The 12,272-nt window shown below is 44.3% G+C and overlaps 1 protein-coding gene across 1 annotated transcript in view; it reads right to left on the reverse strand.

Annotated features, from left to right (window-relative positions):
• LOC146195997 (uncharacterized) overlaps positions 1 to 12,272 on the reverse strand; it is an 83,997-nt gene that overhangs the window by 18,588 nt on the left and 53,137 nt on the right. The window contains exons 14-19 of the mRNA XM_084596898.1: positions 11,774 to 11,953; positions 9,161 to 9,221; positions 6,059 to 6,204; positions 5,827 to 5,927; positions 2,207 to 2,361; positions 1,482 to 1,583 (exon numbers count right to left, since the gene is read on the reverse strand). Coding sequence (XP_084453024.1) covers positions 1,482 to 1,583; positions 2,207 to 2,361; positions 5,827 to 5,927; positions 6,059 to 6,204; positions 9,161 to 9,221; positions 11,774 to 11,953 — 745 coding nt within the window. The remainder of the gene's footprint in view (positions 1 to 1,481; positions 1,584 to 2,206; positions 2,362 to 5,826; positions 5,928 to 6,058; positions 6,205 to 9,160; positions 9,222 to 11,773; positions 11,954 to 12,272) is intronic.

Consider the following 12,272-nt stretch of genomic DNA (forward strand, 5'->3'; position numbering starts at 1 on the left):
CGCCAGCACGGAGTTAATGTCTGGGCAATTGTCCGTGTCAGAACTTCACATTTAATTCAAACCGTGTTTGCCGCTAAGCGATTGCTTCTACAAGCAGCCTAGCGAAATATTTCTTTAAATCAATGCTCTTCATGCGAACCGACCTGTGAGCACTTCGCTATAAAAACAAATACAAAGGTGGAACCTGCGAGCGTTGGGAGAACTAAGCAGTTATATCGCCATTCGTGAGATAACAAACTTGCGAAGTTCTGCCTATTGTTAAAAACTAAAAAAAATAAAATGGCTGAATGTTTTTTTAGTCTTGAAAGAGCGGGATTTTGGCATGCAAAAGCGACGCAAATGAAAAAAGCCTGAACCACAGCCGCGTTGAATCAAGCATCCTGGAGGTATTTAGGAAACTCAAGGTTCACTAGCGTCACTGGAAAACTACGGCCGGTTGTAAATAAAAGAAATATTGTTTTCAACAGAAAGTGACTAATATGGTGTCAATTAATTCACATATTTCAAAACCTAAAGTTTTTGTTTATTTTTTAAGATACAGATATTTTTACAAGTATTATTCAAGGTTTGCTCAAGTGTTTTTGCAAAAAGTTCTTTGACGACGTATAATTTGTTGTTCTAACTGTGGTGGAAAATTTCATCCATAACTTTTATGTGGTGCATTTTATGAAATTTTGGGCGCAATATTTTTTCCAGAACCTATAGTGGAAGCCTGTGTCCTGTGCAGTTATAAAAGATGGTTTTGTTTTTCGTCACACGCCGCAACTAAAAGTACGTGGTTAGCCTATTGCATTGTGGTAGAATGAGGTCTTAGAAGCTTGTGTTCTTGCCGCCAGGTAGATCCGGCACGCAGAGCCCAGGGATTTACTGCGTCCGACAGTTCACTGAAGGAAATGCTTGACGAGAATCAAAGGCCGCGGAGACGGGGGACGGATGGCAAAGGGTGGGAAGAGCGGGTAAAACAGTATGCGTGATCCCTACTGCGTGTTCGTCTTGCGTTTCCGCTTTGTTCATACCTCTCTGCGTGTCAAAGGCTTAGCAGCTTCGTGGTACGCACTCGGTGCTCAAAAGTAAAGTACCTTATCAGCACCTACTTACCGCTGCCTCCATCGGTTTTACAGAAATAGAATCTTGAAATGTGGTTGACAATGAGGGGCCGGGGCATTTTTAGGGAACTCATGCGGTACTACAAGCCGAGCTGTCTCAGGGCCTGTACTACCGTCTGAGCTAGCGCCGTCAGCCCAAAGTCTCACAACGGTTTCAGTATTTGAAGTTTTCTTCAGTATCGAGTATCTTCAAAATTCACGGTACTTTAAAAATGTATTTTCGATTTTGGATACCGATACTCCGATACTTTGATTTTCGGCCCACAATACCCAATACCAATACACAAAATATATATAAATATAGTATCAAAGATACATGTATCTTTGATCCTGCCTATGACTGCTAATGAATAAATGAAAAGCGGAAAACTGTACCTCCTGTTGAATAACGTCCCGGGTGTAATTAAAACGTCTGGTCATTTCTTCGTAGTCGGTGCACTGCGTCTCGTATGGTGACTCTAGAGACAGAACGTTCGTCTGAAAGGAAAGGCCGAAGCATTGTGGTGACAGATAAGAGACATAAAAGCAAGATCGCATCAATGGCAACACTCATTGAGCCACTAAACTCAAAATGGTGCGGGTCCTTCATGCTGCGACAGTGCGACCTGACGCAGTTCACTGAGGCCGGCTCTGTATGTTCACCCCTCAGGAAAGTGCTTTCGCGACCTTCAGAAGAGCGACCTCAAAACAAGCCATCAATATAAATTTGTTAGCACAAATGCATAAAATAGGGATTAAGGTAGTTCATATCTACGTGAGTTTCCGCTTAATGGACAGGCAGAACTTGTCTTTCTAAGAACATTTCATTCTCTAGTTCATGGGTAAAATGCTTCTGGCAACAAATTGATCTCTCATTTATGGTCTTCGTACATTCGTCGGTTGCAGCGCTCAGTAGGTTGTAACACTACTAAACCCTGCGCAACAAAACCCTCGAGCAAACCATTTAGCATGGAAGGCACTACAATAGCACTAGCTTCGTGTCAAGATTGGGTATGGCCTTAAAATCTGCCCACTGCCGAGACCATCAGGAAGCTAGCCCGTTGGCCACAGCTCGGCTTATTCCTAACGGATGAGATATAACAAAATGACGGCAGCCGCACCTGTTGAGCGCTGAGCGTGTATCGCTTCCCGGGCCGGAACATGGCGCTGCTGCTGACGCCGCCTGTGAACTGTCCCTGCTGGTGTACCAGGGCGGACATGATTGCTTCCTTGGCCGGTACGCCCTCCAGCTCGGTGGCCAGCCGGAAGGTGACGCCTGCACAGAGCCACGTGTGGTCGCGAAATTGCACATAGATGCTGTTGCGTAGTGCAAACCGAAAGGACAACGCTTATGCAAATAGACTGCTCGCCGCTTGGCAACGTTGCGACTTAGTCGACTCTATACGGTTCCTCGATGAAAGTTCACTGTGCGCAAGGTAAGGTGATGCCACATCTGTTTTATATATACACAACACAGCTGTTGTGCGGGAACAGACTTCCTAACCTTTTTTTCACCAGGGCTTCCACTCCAGACCGCCGTGCTGCTCGCTATATTATGGCCGCATTATTAAGTACAGCTTCTGTCAAAAATATACAGCGCAAAGCATTTATTTATAAGCCCTGTAACGGGGTTCGCTGCTCACCTCACCATACTCGAGCCGCGGCACAGGGCTTAGAAGCAAACCCCCTTAACAGCATGTTATTGACAAATATTGTCCATTGCTCGTTGAGTTGGTGCACAAAAAGTATGAAAGCAAATATCTCAAACAATGGCGCATGATTTAACGTTTCGAACCTACTCGGGGTATTACAAACTGTAATGGAGAGCTCCAGGTTAATTTATGCCACTCGAGGCGCTCCTCATTCACTGAAATTTTTCAGGTTGGAACCTTCTGCCTTCCGATGAACGTCTCAGCCACAGAAACAGGACGGCAGGTGGGAAAATAGGACACACACGGGACCAGACCACAAGTGAATGACCTTATACGTTGATATTTGTCGCTCGTTGCTTGTGTGCTTGCGTTCTATCGCGATAGGATTGCAGGCCCCGTGTCTCGCTAGTCTGCCCGTCTCTCAGTCTGAAACCTTGGTTGCCAGGTGGCAAAGTCAACAAAGAGAAATTCGCCTCTCCACTCTCAAAGGACTACAAAACATGGATTGGGAGAAGGCAGGCGTGTGGTGATAGGAATATTTCTATCAGAGAAAAGTAGAAGAGGAAAGAGGAAGAGTGCATCGGAGGCGAACAACAGAGGTAAGGGTGCCGAAGCAGACGGCGGGTGGGTGCCGCTAGTCACACTGTGATTGCTTCATTATGCAGAGAGTAGAACAAGAGATGGCGTGTATCATGATCAGTTCGCCCACGCAACGCACTCAAGCTGTCTAAACCTGTCTATGGGAATGGGTGCTCTGTTTGCGAGGGAATACTTTCCAAACGGGAACTCTGCCACATCAGTAAGATTAACCGCCTAAACTTTAAAAGTCTATTTAGTCCCTCCATGCGGGCATTGCGAAGGCCACCCAGAATCAGGCACTAGCGCCGATTTTTTCCACTAAGCGTCCTCAAGGCGATGATGTCCTTTCAACGCTTCTGCAGCCCAAAGGAGCGGCCTTAGAGTACTTGTGAAGGCGGAGCCAACTAGAGTACAAAAATAATAGTAAAGAAGCAAAAAGTATACTGCTTCAGTTGCTCATATACCACTTACAATTATCAAGTAAACGTTTGTCTTATTTTCCTTTCTAGGCAAGGTTTTAAATTTTTAAGTCTATATCTCAAGGCAAGAAAAATTATAGGGTCTCAAGACATTTCTTGAGAGGTGAACGGCACGACGAATACCTGCTCTTAATCCTCTTATCTTCCAACTCTTTCTCTTGCCTCTTCTCTTTACCTATTTCTCTTTCCTTTTTTTCTCTCAGCCTCTCATTTTAGTCATTACTAAGAATTCTTAGTCATTTCTTATAAGTTGTAGTCGTTACAAGTCACCGTAGACATATTGGTCGTTACAAGTCATTACTGGTCATTACAAGTGATTGCTACTCATCACTTATTACTACGCATCCTAAGTCATTTATAACCAATTTTAGTTGCTACAAGTCGTCATTAGACATATTGGTCTTTTGTAATCATTAGTAGTCATTTTAATCATTATTACTCATTAAGCACTTTGGTCATTTCTAATCCCTTATAGGCGCTACAAATCGTCGTTAGACGCATTGATCATTACACCTAATTAGTAGTCATTCTAGTCATTACTGCTCACTACTATGCATTTCAGTTATTCTAATAATTTTTCAGTCACTACAATTCGTCGTTACACATATGGCTCATTACAAGTCATTGTGAGTCATTACAACATCTACCAAGCTCTATTATAACCTCTATTATTCGCTATCACTAGCAATCACTTTGCTACTTTAATCTGTCTTCGTACGGAGGACATTTCCTGATAATGCGTTTGGGGTCACTTCTGGCGAGGCACCATGAGCCTGGAAGACCTTTCGCCTGAAACAACGGCTGTTGCTGATGAAGTAATCTCACAGCAAGTATTTTATGGAGGAATTCAAGTGATACAAATTTATAAGCTCAATGAATGCACAGAATACCCACTTCAATTTTGTAACTTATCACTGATTCCTATTCAACTGCGTCGATTCAATACATGGTTTTGCTTCAATCTTGAATGCAACCCTTGGCCACCATATGCAAAGAAATAAGGCCTAACGTTCTACGGCTGTTTTATATTTGGGCAGCATAATACGGATTCGTGCCGGCTCTTTTGCAGGTTTGCTCCTTTCCTGAAAAAGCTTATTTGCTGACAATGCCTCCGAGATGTGTCGTAAGACATCGAAATAAAATGCACCGGGCGATAACTGCACCTGGTATCAGGTTAATACTAGGGTACGCACTGTCTATCTTAACCCTTTTAATCCGACAGCGTCAGACGCCTTATCAGAAGGAAACCCTGGCGGGGATCAGAGGCGTAGTGCGCCATGAAGGGCAAGCTTAAGTGATCTCCCTTCATGTTTTCTCTCACACTTCTTTCCATATTGCTATTGCGTTTTTTCGTATTTCAGAATTATCTATTAGAATGTTCCTTAAGGTAATACAAATATTTGAGACCATTCAAAGCGCTCATTTGAAAATGCTTCTAAAACTGGCTTTATTTTATGCATTTTCGTTTACTTTATAAATCTGGTACTGTATTGATCAATTCTAAAAACGTTATAACCAAGATTTAAAAAAAAAACAAGAACTGCATCAGTTCAATACATCGTCTCACTGAGATGCAGCCTGATAGTATACCACGGTTTCGTTCATTTTTGTATGCTTTCGTGCGAAACAGGTTGCTAAAATGTTATCTCACATATAATGCTTCGTTCCAAACCCGCAAAGAAATTGACGTATGGCATGGACGGTGATCTCTGCGCTCACAATGTTACAAGTGTCAGCACAGGTAATACGACAACCGGCCAAGTTAATGCCACGCAAAAAGATATAAGGCAACGCCTGACGAACTATATATGAAAATATGTGATTAGCATTTCTGTGGCGTTTGAATCAATCGTGACATTATCAGATCTTCGGAACGCCAGTGTTCTCTGCACGCAAGGTATGTTCATTGCCATCTGCACAACTGTCCGTCCTACCCTCCTCAGCTCTCGCAAAGCATCGGCTCTTTGACTATATGTCGGCACTGCGTCGCCACAGTAGTCTGCACCGACCGCCAAAGTGAAAACTACTCACGGTATTTCCAGGGCTCGCCACATGAACGGTACGCCTCTGAGTGGGTGGGGTCCATGGTGTAGCACACGCCAGTCTTGTAGTAAGAGTACTCGATGTACCACCTGCACTCGAAGAGTCGCCGAGCCAAATGAGCGATTCAGAGAAAAAATGGCTGGCATGTCATTATTCGAATTATTAAGTTATGCTTGGCCTATCGCAGTCGCCGACATGTATAGTTGCATGTCAAGCTTACATGTTGGTGCAGGAGAATGGCTGGCAAGTATCGGCCGTTGTCTTCATGAAGCAGTCAAGAACGAGGTTCTCGATGGGGTAGGAATACTTGATCATCTCCTTCATGATGTGAAGGCGGTTGTTGAGGATGGCCTCTTGGAAGTACGACTGGAAACCATGTAGACAGAGTCAGCAGTGCAACTATTCAAGAAATAACTATGCAGAAAATAGCATCAAATCTAAAGGCCAACCGACGATTTCATCATCATCATCAGCCTGACTATACCCACTGCAGGGCGAAGGCCTCTCCCATATTTCTCCACTTAACCCGGTTCGGTGCTAACTGCATCCACTTGACCCCCGCGAACTACTAAACCTCATCCGCCCACCTAAATTTCTGCCGCCCCCTGCAACCGACGATTTAGCGGCTTATGAGGCCGGCAAATGGCATCTACTGGATCAGACATTCAAAATACACGTACCGGGATTGCATTTCAAACAACTCAGTCAGAGATTAGTTGACTCAATAACCTCATTAGAAGATCTTCCGTCACTGGCCGTTCTACCTGGGTACCCTACCCTATTTATTAAAACACAGAAGCACAAACTGAACCTTCTTACAAATGTTACGCATCGCCTGACCTAATTTTCTTGCGCGTAAAATCTTTAGAAATTTTTTTCTAAATCAGTTCTGTTGCTTAGTGACTGCACTCGGCGTCACAATAGTCAGTGGTAATCTGAGTCAACATCTAATTCCCATTACTGCACGTGTCTTTCAACTCGTGTGACCAGCATTTATTTGTTGTCCAAGACAAGGAAATAATAACTGCAGGCTTCAAGCTAAGGGAGTTTAAAAGCACCGGCGGTGATAAGAACTGTCTTGGGCATTCGCCTCCATCTTGCCGAACTTCACGTGTCCTGCACATGCGTCGGGGCAAAGCTTATAGGCTGCAGGAAATCAGCCGCAATAGCGACAGGAAGCAAGGAGTGCTTATGGGGCGGCTGGTTACGGTGGTGAAAACATTTACTGGCGAAGCCCCCTTGATATGGCATGGACAGCCCATAGGGGGTTGGCCTTACAGAGCAAAGGATAGCCTTTAGAGGGCTGTCCGCTACAGGCCGTCGGTTATTAAGAAACGGTGGTCTGTAGCAGCGAGCTAGCCAAGAGAGTACGGTTGTGCCTTTTGTGGGGACGAAGCACATGCAAAAATAGGGAATGTAAGAAGGACGTGAGAAAAAGTGGTCAACTTCATGAGGTCAAAAGAAAGTACTGAACCGGGTCGAAAATAAGAGAAAATATTCTGATTGTGTAGTTGGAATTGGAATTGAAATTGGGTTATTGATTCCTCGTACAAGCGAGAGGAGGCAGGGACTAAAGGCTATGTGAAAGCCTGACCGAGGTCCCTGCCCCCCACACAGATTCTGGCATTAAAAATTTAAAACATGTATCAGTAACAGTTTGTCATTTCACACACTGTTAGGATACAAACGAGCATAGTACCGAAGGTGAAAAATGGTTGCAATTACTTATACCATATACTAATTACACAAGAAAAATTTTCATCTCAAAAGCATACATTTCGCACAAAATATTTTCATCTACATGGAACAATTTAAGAAAATAAAACTGATATGAATACACATGAACAGTTCCTATAACTTACGAAGAACAACCTACTGAGATGGCTGTGCAAAAGTTTTCATCTCAAAATCATACATCTCGCACAAAACATTTTCATCTACATGGAACAATTTAAGAAAATAAAACTGATATGAATACACATGAACAGTTCCTATAACTTACGAAGAACAACCTACTGAGATGGCTGTGCAAAAGTTTTCATCTCAAAATCATACATCTCGCACAAAACATTTTCATCTACATGGAACAATTTAAGAAAATAAAACGTGTGTGAATACACATGAACAACTTATGAGAAACAACCTACTGAGACGGCTGTACACACTAAGAAAAATAAGTGCTAAAGACAACAAGATATGCAGATTATATTCTGAAAGCAACGTTCTGCACTGCCTGAAAGCGCACATAAGATGGATCACATAAGAGATTGTGAAATCTGAGCAGTTATTCAGTTCCTAAATACAGATTTTGCCGTACTAACATTTCCTTGATCTGCTTTTTAAATATGCGTTTGAGCAGTTGAAATGTACTAATTCTTCCACTTGATTCATTATTTGTATTGCTTGGAACTGAAATGTTTGTTTTCCGTAATTGGTTCGTACCCTGGGCGTACATATTGCTTTTGGCCTGAGGCAGTGGCTTAGATTGTCAAATTTTTCTGCAGTGTTTTTCTGTAGTTTTCTAGTTTTCTTTAGTTTAGTACTTTTCTCTAGTTCTGCAGTACTTTTCTGTTGTAAAAACACAAAACTGCGCTGTTACTACGCATATCACTGTTCCCACATGTTCACTGTCAGAGAACTGCGCAGAAATTACGTAGTGGAAACAAAAAATTATCTAATTTGATTTTTTTTTTACTGGGCGGGAGGAGTTTATCGCGTTCCCGCAGAGCTTGCCTGAGGCATTAAGGAAGGTAGGGTAGGAACACGTATTGGTCTAAGGCGGCTGGAGCGCACACTGACGCTGCGGCGCTAACGGAGCCTGACAATCCCTTAACTTCGACGTGGTAGATGAGCCGCCCTAACGGTTTTTCTGTTTGCTCACAAGAACAAAGGCGTGTGCAAGTGTGTGATTGTGAGGAAGCGTAGGAAAGACAAGTACGGGACCGTAAGGACAGGCAAGCATGCTTGGGGTCCCTGAAGAACGCATGATAGAAATTCAGTAATATTTTTAGATAACGACAGATGTTTGTCCCTATCTCGTACTGAGTACAAGTTGCTGACGATGCAGACCAGTGCGATAGTTCTAATCAATGCAGGCAAAGCAGTCTACACGCCTTCTTCTCGGAATACTATACGAAATACTATACTATACAGAATACGTGCGTTCCGTAAAAAAAACAATCTCGCCAATCTGCCGCTTGTTTCTGGGTTTGCAACACCGAGGGAACACATAAGCATTTTCTCTGAACGAAAGAAGCCGAGTGTGGCTCAGCGGAGGCCTCTCTACCAATCCGTTTTGCGTGAAAGAAATATGCCAGCATACCGTGTCCAGAGTGGCACAACCTTTCCCAGTGTGTTCCCAGCAAATCCGTGAGAGGTTGACACTGCGAAAAAGAAACGAATGAGCTGAATAGCCGCGGAGCTTGACAAACTTTAATGGTGGGAACTTAGATATGGAAATCAGCCTCGGTTCATTATCCCGGCAAATGATTGCCTTATCATATAAAGAAAAGGGATAGGGCTCTGGGCGTGCTAGTCTCCGCCATTTCTCGCCTGCGTGCAAGCGTCGTGCCATGCTGAACAACACGCAGCTATTTTTTTTTTATCGAGCCTTTCCAAACACCGCATTCACTGAAAAGTTTCCTAAGGTGTTCCGCAGTAAACTGAGAAGGAAGGAACGGCCAACTTCCTCTAATTGTGTTTGTGCCACAATGTGGAATCGCGATCACCCAGGTTCAGCTCAGTCATTGTAAATCCAGCCTCATCAGCAATTGCGCGAGAAAAACGCCCTCAAAGAGAACCATTCCTGCATAGAAAATGATTTACATATCCGTCGGCTTTAATCAGTGTTGACACAAAGCACCCGGTAAGCTGTTTGATATCCGCATTCGCTGCCTGCGCATGCACACGAGGATCAGTTTGAAGTTCGTCTAATGGCGCCTCCTAATGCAGGATATCAAACCATTTGGCGCGCTGAAAGCGCCAGAGAATTTGCCGTTTCAAACTATTTGGTTAGACATATCAAGGGTCACACAATGTTAGTTTTCAGGAAAACCGTTGGGCATGGAGAAAAATGAGGCCCTAGAAAGCCTGCGCTAGCACGCTACTCCTGTTTTTATTCAGAAAGCACACAACCATACAAGTAGAAACATATGAGCGAAGGCAGAACAGGTACTAAGGCAAAGCTCTCAAAAGCCAGTACAGTAGGTCCTTAACCAAGGGCAATCGCTCATCTGACTAGCAACCCTTAGCGAACTCACGCGATAAAACCAAAATGTGCGCCAATAATGTCGGTTCATGTGTGTATCTGAATTTTCCGCAATTTCTGGGCTGCGTTCGCTTTTGTCTTTTCACGATGCTCGAATCATGAGTCAAATAAGAAACATCGAAAAATAATACAAGTGTTTAACGCTGCTGAACCAAATATTGTGCGAAAGCATTAGCTGCTGGTGACCGCGCTTTCTTCTTCTCTTTTTCTTCTTCCTCAGCCCACATATAAAGCCCTGCTTTAACCAACCCGTATGAACGTGCCTTAGTGGCCTATAGGGGTAATGTGAATGCCTGGGTCCTAGGCTGTTTCTGACATAACCGTCCCATGTGAAACGAGAGACCCAAGTTGGCAGCTCCTGTCAGCCCGCATGTAATGCCCCGCTTTAACCAAGCCGTATAAACGTGCCTGACGTCACGCATCAGGTGAGCACCAGCTGCGCCTCTAACGCACCACACGGACCATTTTTGTGTTACGTGGGGTGTGACGTCACGCGCTCCGCCGTGGCGGCGACCGCACTACGCCGACCACTTGAGTTGGTAGCCCAGCTCCCACCCTAGTGTCACATGGGGTGCGACGTCACAGCGTCACGTAGGTGCGGCCGCGCTACGCCGACCGCTTGGGTTGGTAGCCCAGCTCTCACCCTAGTGTCACGTGGGGTATGACGTCACAGCGTCACGTGGGTAAGACGGGGCTACCGGCCGCGCTACGCTGAAGGCTCGAAACGTAGAGTAGTATTTCTTTCGCAATAAAGCAAAAGAACTCCTAAACTCTTAAGGCTAATAAGTTCCTGCAACAGTATGCTAAATCTTCGTTCCGCGTGAAGATTATAGTCATCACCGAATGCAAGGGAAACGTTGCACACGACCCTCGTCGCACCTGAGATTATAGACCTCCCACTGGGCGGCATCGTAATTCTTTTTTTGTATTGGAGGTAAACTGAACTCAGCAAAGAAATACAAAAATATGGCCACGCACACAACCGAGCAGACGGCAGCGCCATACAAAGTAAAGGAAGCCCGTTCTGCTCACAACAGACACGAGCCGGGTCTGTTCACCGGATGCTCCCAATGTTATCACAGACGTCCCGTTCGCAATATTTTGCAGGTTCTTTGCTACGTTATACTGAATCCGTATGTGCCCGTCTAAAGCTGCTTGTCGCTCTCCTTTCAATGTTTCCTACGTGCACGCAAGCGGTGAATGACGCTTTTATTAGTCTGCGGGACGCATTTTAAAGGACATGTCACGTTTAATTGAGCAATCGCACTTTCTATCACTGTGATTGGGTATTTATTTATTTATTTATTTATTTATTTATTTATTTATATATTTATTTATTTATTTATTTATTTATTTATTTATTTATTTATTTATTTATTTATTTATTTATTTATTTATTTATTTATTTATTTATTTATTTATTTGTCGGAGCAGTTGAAGCTCAGGTTGGGTCGCTTTATGCCGAGCTCGAGAGCTCGATGCGAATTCATCACTACAATTAAAAACGACCTGTTCAATTCACCGCCACTCACGCGCCAAATGCTCCCGCTGCTGTTTCACACTAGCTGAAGGCACTACGGTAAAGGTCCTTAAGAGGCTATCAAAGAAAGAGACGTCCCGCCTCTCTTCGCGCTAAGGTTAGGCAAAGGTAGAGAAAAAAAAGCGTACGCCTCCTTGTTGCACACGGTGACGGCGGGGAAGTGCGTTCCTTCCATGGAGTCCTGCAGCAGCGCCACGGTGGTCTCGAAACGCTGGTAGTTGCTGTAGTCCAGTCGGATCATGTAGGCGCACGCGGCCAGGGTCGCGCCGTACGCCAGCGCGCGAACAGCCTCCAGCACGCACAGAATGCTACGCGGATAGAGACCGGCAATCAGTCAGAAAAACGCACTTGCCACGGAAGCAACCATGTCTGGGCGCCGCATGATCCTTGCTGTCCCCTTCTCTGATTCTACGCACACTTTTGGGGGCCAGAAAAAAATATACCCGCTCACTTCTACGCAATATAGTCCTTGCCGGACATCTTTCACTTCTACGCGGCTTAGTTTATACAAAGAACCCATCATTGCCTAAATAAAATTTGTTACTGTATCGAACGTTTTCTTTTTTAATCGATGCACCAGCTTCTGCTACCCATTATGCTGTAATTTCTCATCCAAGAGCCTATTTT

The sequence above is a fragment of the Amblyomma maculatum genome, chromosome 3, assembly GCF_055883805.1.
Source record: "Amblyomma maculatum isolate TAMU_Amacu chromosome 3, ASM5588380v1, whole genome shotgun sequence".
NCBI classification, from domain to species: Eukaryota; Metazoa; Arthropoda; class Arachnida; order Ixodida; family Ixodidae; genus Amblyomma; species Amblyomma maculatum.